The sequence below is a fragment of the Platalea leucorodia genome (assembly GCF_965183815.1).
Source record: "Platalea leucorodia genome assembly, chromosome: 5".
Taxonomy (NCBI): domain Eukaryota; kingdom Metazoa; phylum Chordata; class Aves; order Pelecaniformes; family Threskiornithidae; genus Platalea; species Platalea leucorodia.
The window spans coordinates 90,891,316-90,914,955 of NC_138827.1; the positions used below are offsets into that span (position 1 = coordinate 90,891,316).

Below are 23,640 nucleotides of genomic sequence, written 5' to 3' on the forward strand. Positions count from 1 at the left end.
TAGAGCAGGCCCTCACTAAATAACTGACCTCTAGCTTATTTGGCCTGAGCTGTGTTTGTATCTCATCTGACAGTAGATGACAATCCTTTCATGAATACATCAAACTCTGAAGTTCAAGGCAAGTGTGGTTAACTCCCAAATGTGGTTGCTTGTCTGAAATGTATCTAAACTTCTTAAATCTGAAACAGTGAGCTGGAAATCTCTCAGCACCAGGCCTTCCTTCTAGAATGACAGGGATAAAACCATTAGTGTTTTTCCTATCGTAAACTGCAGCTGTTTTTAAAACCCAAACACTTACACGGGAACTCAGTGGACAAAGATAGAAAAAGAGGTGAGCAAAAAATTCACCATACTTAAAGTATGCTGTGTTCAGGCTTCTTGTGCACAACACATTTAAGCAAACGTGTCCAAGATTAGGTACGAATGCTTCAGGCAAGCATCACTGTATGCTGACAGTGCCTGGCACAGCCCAGGGGGAACACTGCATGTGCCTCCTTCCACATCCAGCCACCTTCTTTGCAGAAAATCACCTTTGCCTTTGGAGAACCTTGTGTGCAGGACCACTGCACCCTTTACTGCCTCTGTTGAGGCCAATCTGCACTCTTCTTTCCTCCATAATCTAGGGCTCAGCCTACACTCTTTTCACCATGCAGTGTAAATACCATTCAGTGTAAATATCTGATTATTGTATCAGTGAACAAACCTCATCTAGATGTAATTAAGTACATCACGTGTTGGAGTCAGTAAACTTGTAATGGTTTTCAGCAGAGATGAACATAAGTGTGCTAGGGACAAATGCAGCAAAGCTGTATTCATACTGTATTTCAGTAAAGGTGTTTGTGTCTCGAATCTGTGCCGTAAGCAGAGAGTGAATGCATTTAAAAGTATACTGAATATTATAAATAAAAGCAGGGGACAGCTTTCTTCCCAGGGATCTGGACTGGTGTTTGAGCAGTTGTAGTGGTAATGTGTGAAAAACCCTAGAGTGGAGTAGACTTTGAAAAATAGTGCTAGCTTTGGCATTTGCTCCAAATGCTATTGGAAGAGGATCATTCAGAAAGGATACTGTTAAGTGAAACTGGACCCTAATTCAGATCATATTAAATGGAACATTTTTTACAAATTCTCAGCTAAAGAGGTTTCCAAAAAATGATTATTAAAACATAATATTTTGCCACTGTTAACAGCCTAACCATTATAGCAGTGGCCTGAAAGTGAGGGAATAAAAATTTACTATTGGTAACAAAACTGTCTAGAATATGTTCTTCACAGTTCAAAAGGAGAAATGCAAATACTGTGTATTTATAGTCAGCCCTCAGAAACTAGGAAAATGAACAGTGAATGAGCTGTTTTCTTTCTGTTTTTTATGACTGGAAATATTTTCCCCCATTAAACACTTGGAGGCCAGTGTTCCATCTTTCTATTGAATATTTTGTCCAGCAGCAACTATTGACTGCAGCAGGATATTATTTAAGTAAGAACAACATGACTTGATTCACGGCTTTTATGTTTGACAGTGTTCCTTTAATGGTCAGAAATACACATATTTCCACAGTGTTCAAAGGTATTTTGTGTGTATGTATAAAGTTAATGCATTTTTAAACTGAGGAGGATTCTCAGTAGGATTTTGAAAAGGAAAGTGCTACAATTTTGCTTCTCTGATGGGGAGGTTAAAATTCCCAGTGGGAGCAGTCTTAGGCCAACACCGAGCATTTCTGAAGATCTCACCCAGTACTGGAAACACCCTTAAGCTGATATCTTTGTCTCTCCTTATTTTTGTTAAGTGTTAAATGCCACAGTGTTATTGGCCTCAGCTTGAGTAAAGAAAGCTTTTCTATGACAGCAAGGGCTGGCTAGTTAGCTAAACATAGCTGACTAAACCATAGCTCCATGGCTATGGAGAAGATGACTGCACTCCCTTTCCATTTCTGCTGTTATTGAGACTCTCTGGTGTATTAGCTCAGTGGTGTTTTCCAGAAACGTGAAAGAGGGAGAGAAAGAATGGGCAGGTCATCTGAAAACTGAGATAAGTTTGATGGAATTCACTTCTGTTCCTCCACAGTCTGGCTCATCTTAGATACATCACTTAGCTTCCATGTTCTTCAGTTCCCTCTCTGTAAAGTAGGGGTAATATATCGCAAAGGCCGTGGCTGTGGGGTAAATCTGTTCAGGATGGTGAAGGGTTCAAATTCCTATGTAATGGAGGGCAGGTACGTACCTTGAACAGACTGGAAATGATACTTCTCCAAAGCAATCTGAGTATTACATATTGGCAGCTGCAAGCTGATCAAATAGACTTACTCCGTTTAGAAATATGATGCAGAACAGTAGACAAAAGGAAAAAAAAATTTAGAAGGAACTTGAAGGCACAGTATTCTCAAGTTATCTCACAAAAGCCAATGAAAGGCCCATGTTTCTTGAAGCTGAGACATCTCTGGCGAACATGATTACGTGCTGTAACGTGAGAGCCGTTGGGAGGCCTTTGCAACGAGCTTGTAGCCGAGTGTCACGTGAGGCACTGTAGGCTTCTGAGGTGGTTAGTCCCACTTGCTTCATTACATTCTCTCTGAGAAATTCCAGGGGACTTGGAAATAAAAAAGTGCACAGTCCTGTTGCTGTGTCTGGCAGGATTGGGCTGGGATGGTGTGTTTCAAATAACAAATTATTTCATGTGTACTCACAGATTAGTCTATGTGGCTTTATACATTCTCCTTTCACAGATGGCAGCAGTGCCAGTAGGAATTATTACTATTGTTTTAAAACTCTGGTAATCACTTGCTTTCATGCCTTTGAAAGTATAAACAGCCTGTTTCAGGGGTTTACTTGCCACAGTTGTATTACTCATACTCTGTTTCTTGCTTTGTTTGCTGGTAGAATACGTACACCAATGCAGACAAGCTTTTGGAGGCTGCAGAGCAGTTGGCTCAGACTGGGGAATGTGACCCTGAAGAGATCTATAAAGCAGCCCGGCATCTGGAAGTACGGATTCAGGACTTTGTCCGGAGGGTGGAACAGAGGAAACTTCTCTTGGACATGTCAGTCTCCTTCCATACCCACACCAAAGAGGTAAGATGTGCATGAAGGAATTTCTCTGTGTATTGCAGAGTGCTGCAAGAGGCTGACTCTGAAAACTCAGATGACATAGAAAAGGCATCTTCACCGCACAGGGCTGATATGCAGTTTGTTTGATGCATATGACTGACTGCTGTAAAGAGGAAACAAAATGTGAATGAAACATACAAGTGATATAGTACACTAAAATATAGGGACAGCATATCTAACATGTCAAGTGGTGCTTAATTCACAACTAGAATGTATTGTTATAAAGCAAGAACTCTCTTGTAAGAACATGAGTTGATATTAACACATTAGGTATAAACATGCTAGCGGTGTGACATGTATCCTCAGAGGGATTCCATTTGAATGTAATGTTAATTAATGTAACCATTATTATTAAGTGTTACTGGAAATCTTACATTGTTTAATGAGGCAGCCTTCACGTTTCAAAATTATGATTAAAGAGCAAATAGCCACATACTGATACAGTGAATCAGTGAGGACCTGAATAAATGCTTTTTAGTGTAATTGAAAAATATCCAGAGATAAGGCTGTCTCGACAGAGACACAGTGGACAGGACATCAAATGGAAGGCCACTGGGGATGTAATTAAAGCATACTTCACATTTTTCTGCAGACCAAAGGCCATTCAGTGATGAGTGACTTTTAAAGACAGGGTTTCTGCTGAGAGAGATGGAATTAGTCAGAATGGTTGTTTTCATGCTCTGCAGCATCTGTTTGCAAAAGCACACTTGATCAGAAAGATGCTCTTAGAAGTGGAAAGCTTTGCCTGTGTTTGTTGATTTACATGTTACAAACAAGTTGAGTATAGCAGGCTTCAGTGTGTCGGGGAGCGTCCTTAAATAGAAGGTGTATGCACACGTTCATATATATGTGGAAGATAGTTGGAGTTACAGTGTGTCCGTTATAGCTGTTGATATATGAAGGTTTTTGCTTTTACATCCTGTCTCTGTAATATACTAAAATATAGTTACTTTAAGGTTGTGAATAGTACTATTGTTTCCAGAGTAGCTCAAATGCTTGCAGCTATGCTTGTTTGCCACAGGGGAAACTTAATTGGTTATTTCCTCAGTCAAAATTATTTCATAACAATTTCCTACTATGATTAACCTCATTTCACCTCTTCAGGTGGTGACTAGTAACACAAAGATAGGCATGGCTCCAGGAAGTTATCAGTATAATATGTTTTCTATCATCTAAGTTTCTTCTGATGATTACTGGTACTGTGTAGCCTAATTTGGGTTTGGGAACTAGAGCTTCCCTGTGTGAAGGGTTTTGGATTGCCGAGCACTGTACTCACTTCTACCCTTCTTCAACAAGAAGGGAATTTGCCTGCTCCACTCACCTGGTTTTAATGAGCTCTGTTTTGGTGTATAGAAATGCAGATGTATAAAACCGCACTTTTTTTTTTTTTTTAATTATTAAAAAAACAGTCTTTTGTGACAGCATCAATGCTGTTTACTAGATAGTAAACCCTAAACCTCTGCCTCATTGACATTTACCCATGGGACATACTGGTGCTGTGATGCCTTTTTTGAAAGCTCAGTAAGTACTTGCTGTCAGTTTTAGGGAGATCCAGAGTGGACAGGCTCCAGGTGCCTCTCTCTCTCAAGGGACAGATGAGGGAGCTGTAGCATAACACTGGGACATCAGCAAAGTCAGGGTGAACACAGGAATCCACATTCATCAAAATGAATGACAGCCTTTGGGTTGGGTACAAAGAGGCTGCCAAAGTTATTGCAGTCTCAAGCAGCGCCCCAACGTTGGAGGATGCACAGTAGCGCTGCAAGAGAAAGGAAGTTTTCACTTCCTCAGCCCTGTGTTAATCCACTCCTCTGGGGGCCAAACACTCGGATTTTCTGCAGGTTCACTGAACTTCATTGTGTGTCACTACCTGCCTCCTTCAGTGACATGTGTCTGCACTGATGGGCGTCACACAGCCCAATACCTCATTCTTTTGCCAAAAATAATAAGTGAGGAAATCACTGCGGTTTTAGGATTTGTCTGCCAGCTGTGGGGATCCCCACAGACATAGTGAAGTAACCAAAGACTGTCAGGCGGGACCTGGTGCAAAGGGCAGAGCATTACAACAAGAGAGCCTTAGCACATGTTTCGATCTGTATTTGCCTTTTTATGCTATTAATAGATTGACTCAAGTAGAAATGACTCATTGCTTGGCCTTGCTTGGCCCTTCACATATATTGTAAAATGGCGAGTTAACCAATGTAATCGTCATTCTTCAATATGAATATAAAACAGACTGCTGGATTCCTCAAAAATGAAGAAATACAAATGTCCTTCCTTCGCCACCATGCCTATGATAGTATTATATCCTTTCTCTGTTTCATACCAACTGGTCTCAGTCGGTTCCTCCCTGGGCTCTGACTAGGGAATGTGCTCAGCCCTGGTGAGACCTCCCAGCCTACAGAGCTGGGCTGAAGCAAATGCAAATTCTTTCTCTAGCCACTCACCCACTTGTCCAGGTCAGATCTGCACCATCCTTGCTCATTTGATGAAACTGCTTAAAAAGAAATTCACTGTATTTGCTGGGATTTCAGTCCCAAACAACAAAGATAACATTAGATTCCAATTTTAAAGTCAGGATTTATCACGCCGAATTCCCTTTGAGTCATTAACGGTTTTAGTTGAGTTGAAGAGTCCAGAGTCAGACTTAAATTCTAGCAGATGTCAAGGCAAAAAATCCTTTTGCTGCAGCAGTAAAATACAGGGAGAGCTGAGATCCATTGCTGCTGTTTTACCAGGAGGCATTCCAGTTACAGCACTGACACATGCCTCCCTGATTAACCTTGCCCCTTCTACCCGCCATGCTGTGCCTGATGGTGGGCTGTACTATGCCCATCCAAACCCATCAGCTGGGAGTGTCTTGGCATGAGGAGAAAGTAGTTTGGCTGGCATGTTAACATGTTTAACACCGGACATATTTTGCATTATTCTAGAAGGCATTATTAGTTACTTTATAATAATCATCATTATTCATTTCACTCTTTGTAGTTCTTAAAACCACTTCTTAAACTATTAACAACTGTTTCTCTTATGTCCTTGGAAAGAAATAAACAGTTCCCTTCATGTTTTCTTGGCAATAATGCAGGAAACTATGGCCTGGATGTATTTTTTCATCTAAGTTTTCCAAATCCTCATTATTTCTTGATATATTAATCTACTGAGACAGAACTGGTGAAAGGGAGAATTAAGTGGAAAGAATTGGTTTTACTGACATGTTTTTTATGGAAATATTCTAAATATCTCCCTGCAATGAACACGTTGCCTCTGACAGTCTTCCTAGCACAGATGAATTGCGTTTCTGATGCGATAATTCCCAGGCGTGGATCAGTGCATTGATTGTGAACTTCTCACTGCTTCACCTGTACTCTGCCCACCTCTTCATCTCCACCTGTGACTACTCAGGTTCCCAGCACCTGAGAAACTTTTCACAGCTCCCATTTTTAAAAAGCAGTCTTGTCCAAAAAATGTTTACTTTTGTAATCTGCGTTGCTAGAATTTCTACAGGACAATATATAATGTTGAGTTAGGGAGTCATTTAAATCCAGATATCCCATGAACAATGAAAGTTAAGAGTGGCTTTTTTATACTACAGTAGACCTGAATCACTGCTCATTTCATGTGAAAACATTATAAGAGGATTCCTTCTGCTAAACACTGACTTATACAGTTGAAGGAACATCAAAAAGACTGTCAATTAAGCATAACAATAATTTTGATTTTTTTTTTTTTTTAAGTGGCCTTACTTAAGTATACATGCAATAGGCTGAAATGATGACTTTCTGGTATGGTAAAACATTTTAGAGGCATAAATATAGAGCAGTCCCCTAAGTGATTGTTAATATCGTAACTCATGAGTAATGTAGTTGTCTTATTGCTATGCCTGTAAAAGAGATGTGTGTCCCACTGTCCTACAGTATTCATTATGCTTTCTTAGTTTATAGTCAATACTTTCATACCCTTTTAGGCCAAAGCATTCCTGATGGTGTGAGCAGAAACCTAGTACCTTGGGAATCAAATCCAATTGTCTGTATGGCAGGGTAAAGTTATAAATTATTGTCAGTGGGATAAATGCATTCAACAGACTTGTACCCAAATAATTTCTCTCAGGGTTAAGTGTGATTGAATTCAGGTTCTTGCTTCAGATCTGAATCAATTATTGGCAGGATTGTCAGATCTTGCAGTTTTATCACAAATCTCATGATAGTTGTTTTTTTTCTGTGAGCTCTCAGCTGCTAGGATCAAATGATGATACAGGATTCTTGTCTGTCATTTCATTTTGTTTAAAAGAGAACAGTTTTTGAGCCTCCTGGAGAAGAGGTTGCAGATGTGATAAAATTACACCCTGAAGACTCAAAAACCTCAAGGCAAAGAAGAAAAAATATCTCGTAATTCATTGCCTGAATCTTAATATTTTACATTGGTCTCACAATTTTATACTTACGGTTCTAAAGTGTACTTTACAATTCCAAGTATAAAAATGTAGACACAAAAGACACTGTCACCATTTCTGTGTCATTAAAAACTTTTAAAATCCTCTTATTATCCGTAATTAAATGATGGCTTAGCATCTTGTAAATGTCTTCACTTGCCATAAAAATTTTCTTCTCTTTTAGCAATCATAGTTTTGTTTTGCCTGGGTTAAAGTGGCAGGAAGTACTGCTACCAGCAGTTTCTGATACAGCTTCAGTGCTGGGGATTTAAACAACAGTATAGAAAGGCCAGGGAATTACTTTTGTCAAGTAAGTGTTGAGATGAGGCTACACATAGATAGCTGTGTGTGATATCTACATGCAAATAAATTCTTGGCTTCATCCACAGGATTTTAAGCTTTTAGGATTAATGTAGGTGTTTAAGACCAAGTATATGTACCTCAGTGTATTCTCTGTGTAACCGAAGTAAAGGTTTGTTGTGTTACCTGTTTTGTCGGCTGGTAATGAAGTTGCTAATTTAAGAACAAGAAGGAACTTCACTGAATTTAGATCCATTTACAGTACACGGTTCTTACCTGAACTACAAAGCAATTCTGCAATTGCTTCATAGCTCTTTGGGGCATGAAAAGCATGTTTTACCACCTCTAGGTTTCTTATACCTTAGTGGGTTTCCGATTACCACCTTTGTGTTGCCTTGAGTCCTGCAAGACAGCAGCAAAAAGCAGGAGAGGCAGTAGTGCGGTTTCAGGCCGTGTACCCTGTGCTTTGTTGGCCCTTGGCAGGTCAGCAGAGCAATAGGATGAAGTGCTTGGTGCTTGCAGTTCCATGTGGAGCCTGCCAGGTCTACCTGGCCCACAGAACGGGGGGATGAGTGTGCTCAGGAAATACTTAATGTTGAGAAAAATGAACTGCCAAACTCTTAACAGGTTCTTACTGAACATGTGCAAACTGGAACTTGGCAGAGGTCTTCTGAGTGACCAAATTTGGGCAAATTTTCACAGGGATGACATAATGTGTATTCTTGACATCAAGGCTAAACTCTGCAGAGTTTCAAACTCTTGCTTAAAAGCGTGGAGAGTCTGGAGCATCTCATGTGAGCAGAAATAAGACTCCTTTCCTAACACAGGCAAAGTCAGTCCTTTTTCCCCTTCCTCTCATTCTGGACCTTTTACCTCAAAATTCATCAAGTTCAGCCTTAGGCAGATACCTGGTATGGAAAGTTTCACTCTGAACAGCTTGTCTGATAAGGCCATGAGAAACTGAGAGCAAAGTCCTGGGCCATTAAGTGTCAGGCAGCTTCCTATATAGACCTAAATTATTTGTGTTCAGCAGGTCACCTTGGTCACCCCATAGATATTTGTGGGGTTACTCAAGTGAGTAATGGGAGTGGGTTTACCCTGTCAGTTAGGAACAGTAAGTGTTATATTACAGGCCCAGCTAACTTAATTTTACTTGATAGCCAAGGCCTGTGAAATTAAATTCTCTCTGCTTCGGTTGAATATCATGATTAGGAGATCATTTCAGTGTAGGTCACTAATTTTGACAGGGCTTGGCCCTCACGTTGTGTCAGAGTTGCTGGGAAGCAAGGAGCAGAAAGCTCATGCGGCTAAGGTCTGCTGCTGTTGACTTTTGTCAAAACAGTTGACAGAATGAATCAAAGTTAATCATGAGGCAAACATGACAGTGGTTCTGGGATATATTGTATGATCCTGTCATTCACTGTAAATTGACCCAGGATTCAAAGTTAATGTTATGGAACTTAATAGTTTGTTGTTTGACTTGAACTGTTAATATTGACATTTCAGAGCAATTGCTCACTAGATAATAGAGACTTGTGATGAAGGGGATAATCAGTTTAGCAATTCCACTTGCTGGCAACTTCTAGAAGTCCTGAAAAGGTCTTGGTCTCTGAAGATGTCTACCACAAAGTATTTGTCTTACATACTTGTACACTGCTCCTGTCCTGGACAGTCCTTTTGTTCCTTTTCTCATATTATGGCCAGATTTAAAAAGCAATGAAAGCATAAAACACTAAAATGACCCAAACAGGCACTCTGCACATAAAATATTCACCGACTGGCTATTTCACATCCCAGTGCATTTCAGGGTTAGAATGAAGCACCACGTGTCTTGTTCAAAAGCTAGAAATTTTGTTCCTTCAGTGGGATAAAATGAACAGCTGAAATCCATGCAAAGCAGCACACAAAATCGGACTTTGAAAATATCTGCCCCTCCTCTCACTGCAGGGCTGTGAAACATCAAACCTTAAATTTATGCCTCTTACAAGTATGAGTGTTGTTTTTGCTGGGAGCTGTATCAGTGTAGTTTGATGGGGGGAGTATTATAAGCAGAGAAATCGCAACACAAGGGGGTTAAAAAAGCAAACGCTTTTATAAGGGTTTAAGTAAATGCCAATTTTTTAAATAAATAAGTGCTCAGTTTGTAAACATTCTGATATTCCCATCAGAGGTGGGTTTGTAGGCAGAGAGCAGAGGACGTGGCAGAAGTGAACTACCAGAGCTGCACGTACAGTTAACGCGTGTGCGGTCCTTTGCCTGGATGGCAGATGCCTTTGAGAAGACAGATACGTTGCCAGCTTACTGTTATCATTCTGATAATTGGGGCTGTAGAGAGGGCTCTGCTGGTCTAACAAGCATTATTTTTGTGTGAGCTATGTAAAAGTTCACTCTGGGTTATCAGCGATCAATTACCATGAAGCAGCAAAATAAGAGCAAATCCCTCTCCAACTCCAGAGCATAGACTGTGGCTTTGACCAAAATGCAAATATCCACCAGTCATTCACGTTGATGGTTTCTCTGCAGAGCGAAATCGGTCTGCAGAGTAAAATCTGTCTGTAAAGCTACCAGAGATCTGGGACTGAGGAACCAGGACAGCTGGGGTGGTGCGGGGTGCCCCTCTTTCCTGTCCATTTGTTGTCTAGAAGCAAGGCTTTTTGATGAAGGATTAAGAAGCTTGGGCATGGAGAGAGCTGCGGTATCCTGGCAGCACATCCTGCTCTTGAGCAGGGGAGTTTGAAGCACGACCAGACTGCTAGTGAATAAAATTCTGCCATCTGTGATGGCAAAAAATTGTGAGACAGGATCAAGGTAATAAGAATTAAATATTTGTAAATGCTGCCACATAGACCAAATCTCAGGAAGTGGAACCTTCAGCAGAACAAGGGCAGGTGCGTGGAAGAGAAGTGCTTCCCATCATTCTGCCATGTGCTAGCCAAAGGATTCCTACAGACTGCATTTAAGTTCACGCTTTGCTATCCACATTTTTCAGGTCATTCACCAGCATTTTGACTGACCTCTTGATTTCACTCAAATATCATCATTGGCTTTTGAGGGCCCTTGCATGTGTTTTGTGTGTTATGGGGATGCGTCTCCAGCCTGTATACCTTGCACTCCAGATAACAGTGGTTCATGCTGCAGCTAGAAGGGTGTTTTATGAACACCTTTAAATAGGATGTGCCAACACTCATAAAATACCCTCTTGTTAGTCATATTACAGCCCATTTTCCCAATTTCCTGAAGCTGAGGAAGATGAGCTTCTCCCAGTTCCAGTGTGTGGGCTTGCAGCTCTTACTGCTGTGTACAAAGGCAAGAGAGTGGGCAGCAAGTGCCAGTGATAATTTGCGTACTGAGTAAATCTTTATCAAATCCATACAGTGACACTCCTGTAATTCACTCATCACTCAAAAGACAAATTCTGTTGCGCCTTAAGTACACATATGCAACAGAGTCTACACAGCTAGTTTAAAATGGTTAGTATCAGTGCAGTGGCTCAAGTTGATGGATCCAATAAGACTGGTTAGAGAAAGTTCCCACAGTTTGTTTAAACTTTAGGAAGTTTCAGAATGATTCAGAATTGTCACAAGTCATTTGTTTCTGAGATTCCTAGGGCATAGTGCACAAAGTTGCACAAAAGGCTCAAAGCAGCAGATCAGGGTAGGGCTGCAAGTGATATGGCCAGTCACTGGGAAAAGCACAGAGCGAAGAGGTAGTGTAACTCACAGTTGAGAAGTAATGAAACATTTACAACCAGTGAACAATTTAGAGGAAAATGTAATGGTACCTGCATTTCTTTAAGTAAATTGCTGAATTTGTAGTGTATGATTTACAGCTATGGAAAGCTCCTCCTGCACCAAATTGTACTGTATTACACTGGTGTAAATCTTTTGATGTAGGAAGAACTTCTCCAAGCCTATTATCAGTATGATCAAGTACAGAACTTGATTTGCTTAGTACAATTACTGTAGTTAATTACATCCAGATTCATAATTACAAATGACTTGAATTAAAATTATACGAGAAGAGGAACATGTTTTTGCAATTCATGATAGTAGGAGAAGCAGCACAGAACATGTACATCTGATTCTTTAGTTATAAGCCAACTTTCTCTCCTAGAGCGAATAGTCCCTAAATTACATTTACATGACCTTGGGCTGGGGATCTACACAGTCCCTGATGTAAGCATAGCTACCCAAATCACGTTTCCCTTGAGAGGAGATTATTTTGTGCTATATCAATCTGGTCCATGCAGGACCTGGAAAAAGCATCAGATGTTTAGGCATTGCAAATCCTTTTGCCATAGGCAAAGTTACTAATTAAAAAGCGTCAGCATACAGAAGCACCAGATGCAGCTCAACCAAGGATGAATGTCAAGAAATTGGCGAGGAAAAGGGAAAAAGCAAGAAAGAGGTTAGGAAGAGATCAGATGTTTTTTTTCACAGAATGTTCCCTTTCTTTCCACTCGTCGTTTCTTCCCAAGCAGTTTGGTGTTATCTGACAACATTACTTCTTGCAGCAGGGTGTCTCATCAGCTGTATCTTACCGTGGAAGTCGCGTATTGTGGCATTTCATGTGTAGCGTCTGGTCATATCCCATCTTGTCACATTTTATTAGGTATGCTGTCATTGTGTGACACTTCGCTGGTGGCATGCTGTCACATTACAGCTCATCGTTACATACATTGTTTTCTGTGTTTCTGTTGACATTTCCATGAGACCTTGAATGTGACTTTGGAAAATGTTGAAATACGCTTCCAATTTATAACAACCATCAGTTCTTTCAACTGAAACGGCACTGGATGCATTATAAGTGTGAATAAACATCAGCTGATGAAGGTTAATTGTACCAAAAAGTTTTATTATCTCTACCATGTTGGTGCAGGGAAATCAAGGTAGAAAAGGCAGTTTCCTAAAGGCTGCGCAGTGAAGCCAGATTCACAACAGCATGTGAACAGGTGTTTAAACATAAGCACAGGCTGAAGTCCTGCCATAAATTAACCTGAAATTGGGGTCTGTGTGACTTCCTGATGCATATTACGAAAAAGCTAAATATTACTGCTCAGAACAGGTTTGTTTAAGCCTGGCATAGCAGCAGAGGAAAACAGCGTTGATGGACATCTCCCTCTGGAGCAATTCTGTTTGTGTTTGGGTTTTTTTTCTCAACCTGCCCTTGGTTCTCTGCACACTTATGTTACAGCTCGTGGAGCAGAAGCAGTGCAAATCAGGTGGGAAAAGAGGGTCCCGGTATTTCACTGAATTCTTCTGCATTCTGCTCTAGCCTTCATTGCTGTGATGGATGTTCATTTTACCAAGTTGGCATGAGCGTCCTTTTGGGGCCTGCTCTGCAACACATGACACTTCTCTGACGTAGTAAAGGGCTAGAACATATACCCTGGAAAGTTGCTTGTCTCCATTAGCATCCTTCTTTTGAACAACTAACAAAAATGTTGTACAATGGTAATTCTCATGGATTGAACTGACTGGTTCTGTGGTTTTCACTGGTCTCATTACTCAGTGTTGTTAAACTGGTTTTGGGGGGATTAAAACTCATCTCTGGCATTTGCAAATAGCAGTGTATAAACACTGGGTGTTTAATAGTTATTCCAAACACGCAGGCAAGATTTTCTTAGCAATCTCTTTAGGTTTTAGATTTTGTTTAAAGTGGTCCCTTGCTCTAAGTCAGAAGCATTAATTTCTAGGTAACAGGCACAGATGTCCTTCAAACCTCCAGTAAGTGGTCTCATTAAGTACTTGAGTAAAATGGAGAGTATTGCATCAGATGAAATAGCTGGGAATAAAGAGCGGTATTGTCTCTTGGATGGAGGGAAACTGCCTGTGTTTTATATCCAAGAAAGACTCAGAAGTTGTTACAATGCATGAGAGGTGCCAGATGCTTCCCCAAAAGGGGGGGGGGGGGGTGGTGTCATTCTTCTTTTCCACTGGTCTAGTAATCAGAAGAGAATTGTTTTTCTGGTTTAAAGCCATGGTTACCTTGATAAATAAAGCCTCAATTCTGGTGCCTCTATGGACATTAAACATGGACATTTTAGGGCTAGGTATGTGCCTTAGACTTCTGTGTAGCTGACAACTATAACATTTTTAGATGTATTTTGCATGAGTCAGATTTGTGGCTGGATCTCTCTGATGGACTTAATTCAGGTTTTACCACTAATGTGTTAGTATTTCCATATCCAATTAATCATACAAAAGCATAGATCAATTTGAAGGAAGCACAAAAATTATTTTTGTGTTATTTCTTCATTGTTTTCTAGGATTCTGTATCCTTGGTTTAGTACATGTTAAGTAATACAAGGCAGAGATTATCTCCTTTTCTGGACATGTGCATCACTGGCAAGCTTAGTAAAAGTCACCACAGCTGCATGTGGAAATATTGTGTTAGTATTTGAAATGTCTGCATACATCTACGTATGTCCTCTGTACGGGATCAAGTGATACATTAGTAGTTTGGAGTATGTATGTGAATGGGACGGGTGCTCACAAATTTTGCCCGTGCTAAGGATAAAATAAGAAAGTCAGTTTCTGCAAATATGAGATAAAAGTTGTCCTGTGTAATATGTCAAATTTCAATGAAAAATCAAAATGGTTCATTCAGTCTAAGCTAGCTAGCTCTTTAGAGTAGGTCAACAGCATGAATTAGGAAATGCATAAGGTGTCTGGTGATTTAGGGTTTTAATAGTCAGGATTTTTTAAAATCAGTTGAATAGTTGCATTGGAATTGAACATCAAGCCCTAATAGGGACTGATTTTCCTGAGCTGTGACAAACAGGATGCAATTTCTATTTTATGATGAACAGCTCTTCTGGCTCTGGTGTTGCAGTGACATGGAGTTCACCTTTTCATTGCTGTGGCATTCACAAGTGGGACTTGGTAGTAATTTATTTCAGGTGGCTAGTTGTAGCACATAACCTAGGAGGTTTTTGAATCAGGTTCCTATTGTAAATTGTTCCTGAAAGATCTTCCTAATCTTATTAATATTGACTGATTCTTTGTATTAGGATTTCCCAGGGATTGGTGGTGTCTAAAGGATTAAAGGCCTCTGAGTCAAGGATGACCTAGATTCTGATAGATTTTATTATGCAAATCCTTACAATCAGAGGTCATTAATGGAAACATCTGAAGCCAATATGAGTTAATATATTTGAGTGCTCTCTGAAATTAATGAGTGTTTCAGCTCCAGGTGAGTACAGTACAGTTTATGTTTAAGTATTTCAAAACTGCTTTGGTTTAGAAGCGTACTCAAAAAGTGACTTAGGATGTTAAATGTCGAAATCCTTTTGGCTGCTGCTGAAAGTTGGGTTCTGGAGACACTTCTGAAAACAGGGTTTTCCTCTGAAGTCGCAGTGGGGGATTGGAAACTTTCTCCTCTGCCCTTTCTAATATGATAATTTCAAGAAAACAGCAGATTCCTAACAATGAAGGAAGTTCCCGATTTCACTTTCATTTTTGTAAAGGAAATTCCCTGAGCCTTTTCCCTTAAGTGGAAAAATGAAATATGACAAAGAACAGCAAGAAATTAAAAAACTCTACTGGCTTTCCCAACTCAGAACAGAAGGGTGATTACTATGCATGGCCATTTTTCTCTTCTATATTTACAAAGTGCTCTATTACTTGAAGGTCTGGTAAGCAGAGAAAGTAATATTTGCGAACAACCTGGTCCTTGCCTGTTATAGTCCAGCTGTCCCTACTGTTTGAGTGGGTGCAGGGATCAGATCAAAACCAGGAAGATTCTGAATGTAATTGGTATATAAAGACATTAATGCATTTTCCTTTATGGTGGCTTCCCAAAGTTCAGCACCTGGATCTCAGGCCACAAATGAAAAAGCTGTCTATTTGGTTCTTTAAATATGTTTTAATTCTTTCATTTATTTCACAAGCCTGACTACTTAATTATATTTGTTTATTTTATTAATAGTAGCCTTTTTATATCATGCCTTTCTCCTGAGAATGTGAAAATATGTAAATAACCTGAGCAAAGATATTTCATTTTAGGCCAGTAGTAGGGTAGGCCATTATGATGATGCTATTTATGAATAAACAGAGGCGTTTACCCAAAATATTCAAAGCTGACTCTGAAAATCTAACTGACAAGCCTTCAAATTAAACATACGTTTTAAAAACTTGGTTTTGTAAGTCTGTCAAGCAAGGAATCAGTAGCAGAGGTGGTGGGGACAGAGCACAGGGAGCTGGGCTCTCGCTTTTCTGATATCGTGAGCAGTGCTGGGACAGGTTCTGACTTTGACTATTTTGGTTTAGATCAGGGTGATATCCTTGAAGTCAGTAGCTTGCGTATAGCGTGAAATTCGATGACTGGCCTTAGGTTTGGACCCTAATTGTGAGAAGCCTTGCCAGCTGGCGCTTAAGACGTCCCTCTCCTCTTGTTTTACATGGACATGCAGAATTCACAATCTCCGAAGAAATCCTGTAGGATGGGGATCCAGTGCGTCTCGTTTTGAACAGGAACATTTTTACCAGCTCTTTTGCCACCCCCACACAACGTCTGTCGTCTGCTTCGCGTGTACCTCTAGCTCCCGTTGAGACAAACCGCTTTGCGGCTCCCTGGAACGGCAGGCAGAAGTGCAGCCCCGCTGCCACCGGCACCGCGTCCTTTGACATTTCCCAGTGCACTGGTGCAATGTGTCATTTCCCACTCCTGTACTTCTCTGCTACCTTGCAGAATATACCAGCAGAATGTGGGTTAATGGGGCAGGCATGGCACACAAAATAAGTCTCTCTGGTGGAGTCATTAGGATTTGCTGGCAGACTGCCAGCTCAGTTGGTGCAATTTTACACTCACTTTTCAGAGGAAGCTTAAAGGGGAAACCTCCGTTCGTGTTAAGACTTTACAGCCAACGAGAGGCTGCTGGGGCTTGCCTGCCACTGTCCAGATCTCTGATGAACAGCTGGCTGGAAATACTCATCTGAGCACTTACTCAAATGATTTGTTGTTGTTGCTGTTGTTTTGAAATTGGTAGTCAAGACTATTTAAAATTAATGGATCTGCATGGGATTGATTGGTGATATTGCTGTCTCCTATATTTGGATTTTCACAGAGTTAAAAAGCAGAGTCTGAGGTGCATTTTGAGGAGGGGGGCAAGTGGCGGAAACCCACAAAAAACCCAAACCAAAAAAAAATAACCCAAACTCTCCACAAAACCTTCTGCCTGGGAAGGCATAGCTGAGCAGGCACAGCTGGACTTTAGCCAGTACCATACATGCATACCAAAGATTTTAGGTCTGTTCTGCAACAGGCTTCAGCTGCATGTTAAATTAATAGCAGCTGATAGCACACAGCTCCTGAAAGGGTTAGGTTATCACAGCTGTAGAGCATTGTAATTTGTTAGTTGTGTAAAGAGTTAATCAGAATAATATAATTAGTTATTGTCATATAATAAACTGAAATGCAAATTAATTTTGGAAAAATTGCCTGATATTATATTTATTTTACTTTGTTGCTTAAAATGTAATTGCATCAACCAGAATCAATAACCAATGTATCTTTTTGTTTTTAGAAACTTTAGGTCAGTTTTCATGTGAAACAGGGAGCCCTAGTTAATGCTTACTGATCTGGAATTAGAGAGCAAAAGGGTTAAATCTCAGTTCCCTCTCTGATTTATATTTCCCTCCCCTCCTTCCCAGCTGTGGACATGGATGGAAGATCTGCAGAAGGAGCTCTTAGAGGATGTCTGTGCTGACTCTGTGGATGCGGTTCAGGAGCTTATCAAGCAATTTCAGCAGCAACAAACAGCCACCTTGGATGCTACCCTCAATGTTATTAAAGAAGGGGAAGATCTAATCCAACAGCTCAGGTAAGCATCCACCTGGAGGACAGGTGTCAAGAAATCTGATGTATGCTGTGGTTTAGGTGTGTGTAAATAGGGAACTGTAAGTTAGGATTAATTGAGAGAGTTTATTAATTCTTTGCTTATTTATGATTCTTCAAATTCTTTGAGTATTTTATTGAAATTGCAAGGAGTGATTTCTGTGGACTGATTAGAGTAGTCTGTGGATCAGCATAGGTTCCTGTTTGACAGAGAGATTATTTATAGGCACAGTGAAGTGAATTGAAACAAATGTGTTTCAGGTGAGTATTTTTAGTTGGTGTTTATAGAATATTGTTAAATGGTTGTGAGCCGAGGCCTCATGATTTACATGGTTACTCCTGATGTACAAGTGTATTCCTCTTAATAAAATATACACGTGTCTAACAGTCTTCGCTCTTTCATTTTACATGCAGCACCCTTCTATTTATCTTTGTCCATGTGGGGTTTATTCATACTGTCAAAGAGGGTCTTATACTGCCAGTTCTACTTGCATTATGAATTAAACCAGCTCATTTTATCTGATTTAAAATACATTAAGTGACTGGCTCCAAGAAGTTGTGGGTGTTTTTTTTTTCTTTCCCAGTCTGTAAGTGTAGTAGAATGAATGTTTGCAGAGTAAGCTTACACAAAACTTGTAGTTGTGAGTTCTCTCTCATTTGTTCTTTACAGTGGTTTTCTGTGGCTTTAACTTTGTTGACAGCAGTGGAGTTTTCCTGCCTTTTCGTCATGTTACTGAGCTCAAAACCAAGTCCAATACATCGCTTATTCTTTAGATCTTTGTATTGTTACAGATTGCTCTTATCTGTAGATAAGAGCATGTACATAGTGTGTACCTTCTGTATACATATATAATATGCAAACCTGCCAGATCTTACGTGTTTCACCAGAGACTGTCGCACAGAGTTATGTCATCCTCCTCACCCTGAGCTTTCCTAAACCGATGTCTTTAGTTCTCACGAGAAGTGCAGAAAACCATGAGCCATGATAGGAGAAGCCTAAGGTGCTCTAGAGCAGAGCAGATAATGAAGGGCCCTGGTGGAGCTCTGCCCTTAGAAGCCTGTAGTCTTCTACTACAGCCACATGATGAGCTTTCCTCTATACTTTTTCCTGTCACCCTGGACGCAGAGTCTTCTCCACTGGATCAGGAAAAAAAAATGAGAGGTTTGAAAAGGCTTCTCTAGGTTTTAATTATCATTCAGCCCAAGACAGCCACACAGGAGAGCCTGTGGAAATTCTTAGTCTTGCTGTATGTGACTTGCCTGCATTACAGGGGGAGAGCGAGGGACCCGAGCTGTGGTATTGCTTGCTGAGATCAGAGTTGGAAAGGAAGGATCAGGAGTAGACATAGCTAGGCTCCATCCATCCATTCATCTTTACTGATGAGATAAGTAGGAAGGAAACATGCTGTGTTTAGTAAGTGAGCTGCCAGAAGAAGGGGGTTTTAGATAAGAATGTGTGTATGGCCAGCCATAACAGGTCAGTCAAAGGTCGGCATTGTAATTTCCCTTTATGCAAAGAAACTTTTTGCAAAGTTTAGGGCATTTCTATGAGATCACAAAAATGGCAGTGAAATTCTGGACTAAAGATTTTTTTTTTCGTTCATCCCACCTATTGTCATAACATCATTTCAGCATGAACACCCATGGAGAAGAGTCTGAAAGGGACCCTGTATAAGCCCATCAGGTGGAGTGTGGGGTGGTTTGTGGGGCTGCAGAAAGTGTCTGTATTGAAGGAGTCTTGGTGCTGGCTGTGGGATTGGCCTAAAGGCTTTTTGCCTGCACCTGAGTCAGTAGGAAAGCAGCACGTGGAGCTGGAGAGTGGCCAGGGCAATATTTGGAGCTGAGAAGTCAGTGGAGCAGCAGTATGAATAGCAGTTATTGGAGAACGGCTGGTGTAGTGGCTGCAAGGGCATGCAGGGGAAGAGATGAACTGGGAGACGGCATGTGGGACTTCAGCTTTTTTTTTTAATGTCAACTTAGTCAATTCTTAGTTTCAGTCTTTGAAAAGTAAGGGTGGCCTCAGGTTGAAACTTTTGTGGCAGCTGTATTTAACAAAGAAATGTTGGTTTTGAGGTCTGGCTTGTATTCTGGGCAGTGAGCAAGGTGGAACAGGGTGAACATATTTGTGCAAAGTGATCCCCTGCTTCTGATAAAGTTAAGACCAAACACAGAGAGCACAGTTGTCTGAAGGGCAGAAGCCCTGAACACACGCAAAGATTTGCAGACCTGAACTGTCAAGACGGTCTCTGATTCAAGTGTTGGTTTTGAGCACTCTGACTAACTGCAAAGCCTGTAATGTGATCCTGGACTCTTTCACAAAGTGAAGCAGAACTCTCTTAAGAAAAACATGAAACCACTTCTGTGTGTGCCCACTCTAACAGCTTTTGTGGCTGCTGGCAAAAGTAAAGAAGACACAGATAAAGGAAAAGAGGAAAAATTAGAACTGCTGCATTCTTTCCTTAACACAGCATTGCATTTCACAGTGTGGATCACCTTGTACCTGCCGTGAAGAATAGCTGAAGATTGCAAACACTACGACAATGAAGAGAATGAAATACACTGCTCTTATCGAGCATGTCATAGCACAGGTTAAAACCAATAAAATTAATGGGGCTTTGAAAAATTGTACGTTTCTTGTCCTTATCTCTGAGGGAACAGATATTGGTTTAGAGAAGATGATTTGTGTAATAGCGCTCTGTGTCTCCTCCAGGTAGCTTAGGAAAAGCTCAGCTGCCTGAGCTAGTTAAATACAATGCCTGGGACTGCTCTTCACAGAAGGTCTTCAGTGACTCTGCATCAGGAGACCATACCTATCAGGAATAAAACAGGCCTGGCTAGCAACACTACATGTCATGGTTAGCATTGGAAACGCTTTTGTCACTCTTCCTTATCAGCGTTTTACTGAAGTGATCATCGTTCTCAGCAGTCAATACACAAAGCAAATCTTTTGAACTCCATTTCTAGGAGTGCTGCAGGGGGCAATATTTCTGCATATCTGTGAAAGGCCAAACAATAACTTGCTCCAGAGAGATGTGAAAGAACAGGAATGTTAGGGGCAAAAAAAAAAGACAGTGAAGAGTTATGTATCTTACCTTCTTTACAGTAGTTCACCATATGAGCTTTTGATAATGGGTATGTTTCACTAACTTTCTCCCAGTTAAAGCACTGAAAGTGGGTTCAGGAGCAGGGCATTCATTCTGAACAAATTCAACAACAATGCACTAAGCCCAATTTTATGTTCCCCAAAGTTTATTTTGTATTTTTGTCCAATAATTTCCCTGCATTTTATAACTAATTGGTAATCTTTCAGAGAAAAGTAAGGATCTTTTATGAATTTTTTTCCAGAATTTCTCATCACCAGACAGAGCAAGAAATCTTGTGGTGGAAGCATCCAATCTCAGAAATGTCTTTTTCTGGAAGGAAATCTTTCTCAAACCAGACCATATAGGGATTGTCAAGGCCTTATTTGAGGAGACTGTGAAAAAATACCAGATTATTACACTTAAATTTTTGTATTGCATCAGCCACTGAAATGCAATTGTGGCTTGATTTGAAGAGTGAAATGTTTAATGAAAAAGAATTTCTAAAACCAAATGTGTCTTTAAGTCCCGTGAGAGATTATTCAACACCACTCTTGAATAATTCATTGAGTCATTTAGATAATATATGAATAGTAATAATCCTGCATTTGAATGAAGACATATTTCATGTCCTTTTATAGAAGACAGGTGCTGACTGAAGGAAGCAGAACTTGATTGAATGTGGCCTCAGATTAAGCTGCCGTTTCAAAGTCTCACCTTGTTGTCTTCATTCATCCTTCCTCTGTACAGCTCTAATGTGGAGGCAGAGAGAGACCTTGTGGTCACCAAGAAGGTGAAAAGATAAGACTGACAGAGTGGGGCAGAAACCATATCACGTGGGGAGAGTAATGTTGGTGTAATATTCCCTTATAAGCAAGGGAAGTTGGTATTACTTGCTTCAGAATATAATGCTGGAGCATCTGAAGTTCAGTGTATCAAGCATAAAGTATTTGAGGAAAAAGAGGTGAAACATCCAAAGAGCAAACTACTATGCAGTTAATGGTATTCTGTATTTTTAATTTTATTCTTAGGCTTCAGACGTTCAGGCAAATGCTTGTTCTGTTCCTTCAAGACACATAAAGAAAACAGAATAACATGTGTGTTTTGTTGCCTTAGAACCTCAAAGCCTGTTTTAAACTTACCTAAAATGACTCTGTGTGTCAGTGCCTAGTTTCAGTTTAAGGCATCAGTAAAAGGTTATACTTTTTTTTTTCCTCAGTTATGCTCACTGACAGTGTTCAATTAACATTTAAGTTGACTGTGTGTTGTTTTGATCTGACCCTACGTGATGATAATTTGCAAAGAGCAAAGCACAAGCGTTTCAGTTGAGTTCTGCAGAAAACTACAAATACTTTGCTAGATGTTTATGGAGGGAAAATTCAACCCAGAAAAGGGAAACAAAAACCTAAAAATTGGCAACATGCTAGCACTCTTCCACAGTGGGGAGACTCCATGGGCACCTCTACTCAGCAGCCCAGGTTAGCTGGCCAGAAGAATGGCTTCTAGCCACATTTGGTCCCTGTGGGACAATGCAGCAACCTGGCAGCATTACTTCACGTTTCGCGTCTCTTCCAATACTGTCAGCCAGTTCGCTGCCCATGTGGGAGTTTGTTGGTGCACCAGTAGTCCCATATGTGCTGTTGGATTTATAATTGTCCCCCCCCACCTTCTCCAAGGCAGAACTGGAGACTGGTAGGAAATATTGATCATAAGACTTGCAACACTCGCGGAAAAAAATTTACTGAATGAGTAACAGGTTGTAGGTGAGTCTGTTAATATGTATGAGAGCACAAATAGAAAAGAAACTGTCAGGACTGTCCTATGTCCATGCTAAGACTTCTTTCAGGTAGAGCAAACTTCCCCTTGGTCCTAGCCCGCCAGTTAAAGGGCGAGCTCCCTTCTGCTGCCCGTATATGGAAGGTGTAGATGGAGCAGAATCTGACCTGTCACAGGCATGTCTCATTTCACTTACCCTAGTGAAAAGACAAGTCAGAGTCTGTCTTACAGCGTTTGAAAGGTGTTTTCCTTCAGTGGAGTTTTTTGCACTGTATTCTGCATCTATTGCTGTACTATGTAATGCAGAGGAAATGAAGGCATCCCTACCTTTTGATCTAAAATGCTGGTAATTCTGATTCAGTTAGTCTGTAAGTAATAAAGCAAATGCACAAAATTAACTTGTAAAGGTCCAGGTGGCTAAATAGCATCTCTGAGCTTGGAGTGAGTGTAGGCTGGAGCAGGTCACTCTGTGGGATTAAAGGGGATTGCCAGCCAGTCTCCTCAAGAGAGCCATTGAGACAGATGTGTCATTCTCCTCCCCTCCCTCCCCCCCCCAAGTGTGTAAGGTCTCAGTGTCACGACACAAGAAAGGATGATCCCCTTGTTCAAACTTTGTGCCGAGCTCAGGAGCTGCAGGATTTCAGCGAGTAGAAGAGACGAGTGTTGCATACACCTTTCCTCAGCCCTTTGTGCTTGGGTTTCCTTCTTAGCAGCACGCAGAATCACAAATGTGTAGTTCTTGCTCTTTTGCCTGCCTTAAAGCTCAGCTTTAACCATGCTCTCTGCCTTGCTACAGGGACTCCGCCGTTTCCAACAATAAGACTCCACACAATAGCTCCATCAGCCACATTGAATCTGTCCTTCAGCAGCTCGACGAGGCCCAGGTACAGATGGAAGAGCTCTTCCATGAGAGAAAGATTAAGCTAGACATTTTCCTTCAGCTCCGGATTTTTGAACAGTACACCATTGAGGTAAGCGCTGGCTGCATGACCTGAGAAAGGTAGAGCTGTGGGAGAGGGAGTATATGTAAACATACTCTGTTAGGATACACCTGGAGCTGTTTGATTGTGCTCAGCTGTGCAGTGAGGAAAAGAGAGAGTTACAACCAGGTTTTAA

At 40.7% G+C, this 23,640-nt stretch overlaps 1 protein-coding gene across 1 annotated transcript in view; it reads left to right on the forward strand.

Moving 5' to 3' along the window:
- Nucleotides 1–23,640, forward strand: part of KALRN (kalirin RhoGEF kinase) — a gene marked incomplete at its 5' end in the record, with an annotated part of 528,347 nt that overhangs the window by 308,553 nt on the left and 196,154 nt on the right. The window contains 3 exons of the mRNA XM_082311480.1: nt 2,875–3,066; nt 17,485–17,654; nt 23,321–23,495. Coding sequence (XP_082167606.1) covers nt 2,875–3,066; nt 17,485–17,654; nt 23,321–23,495 — 537 coding nt within the window. The remainder of the gene's footprint in view (nt 1–2,874; nt 3,067–17,484; nt 17,655–23,320; nt 23,496–23,640) is intronic.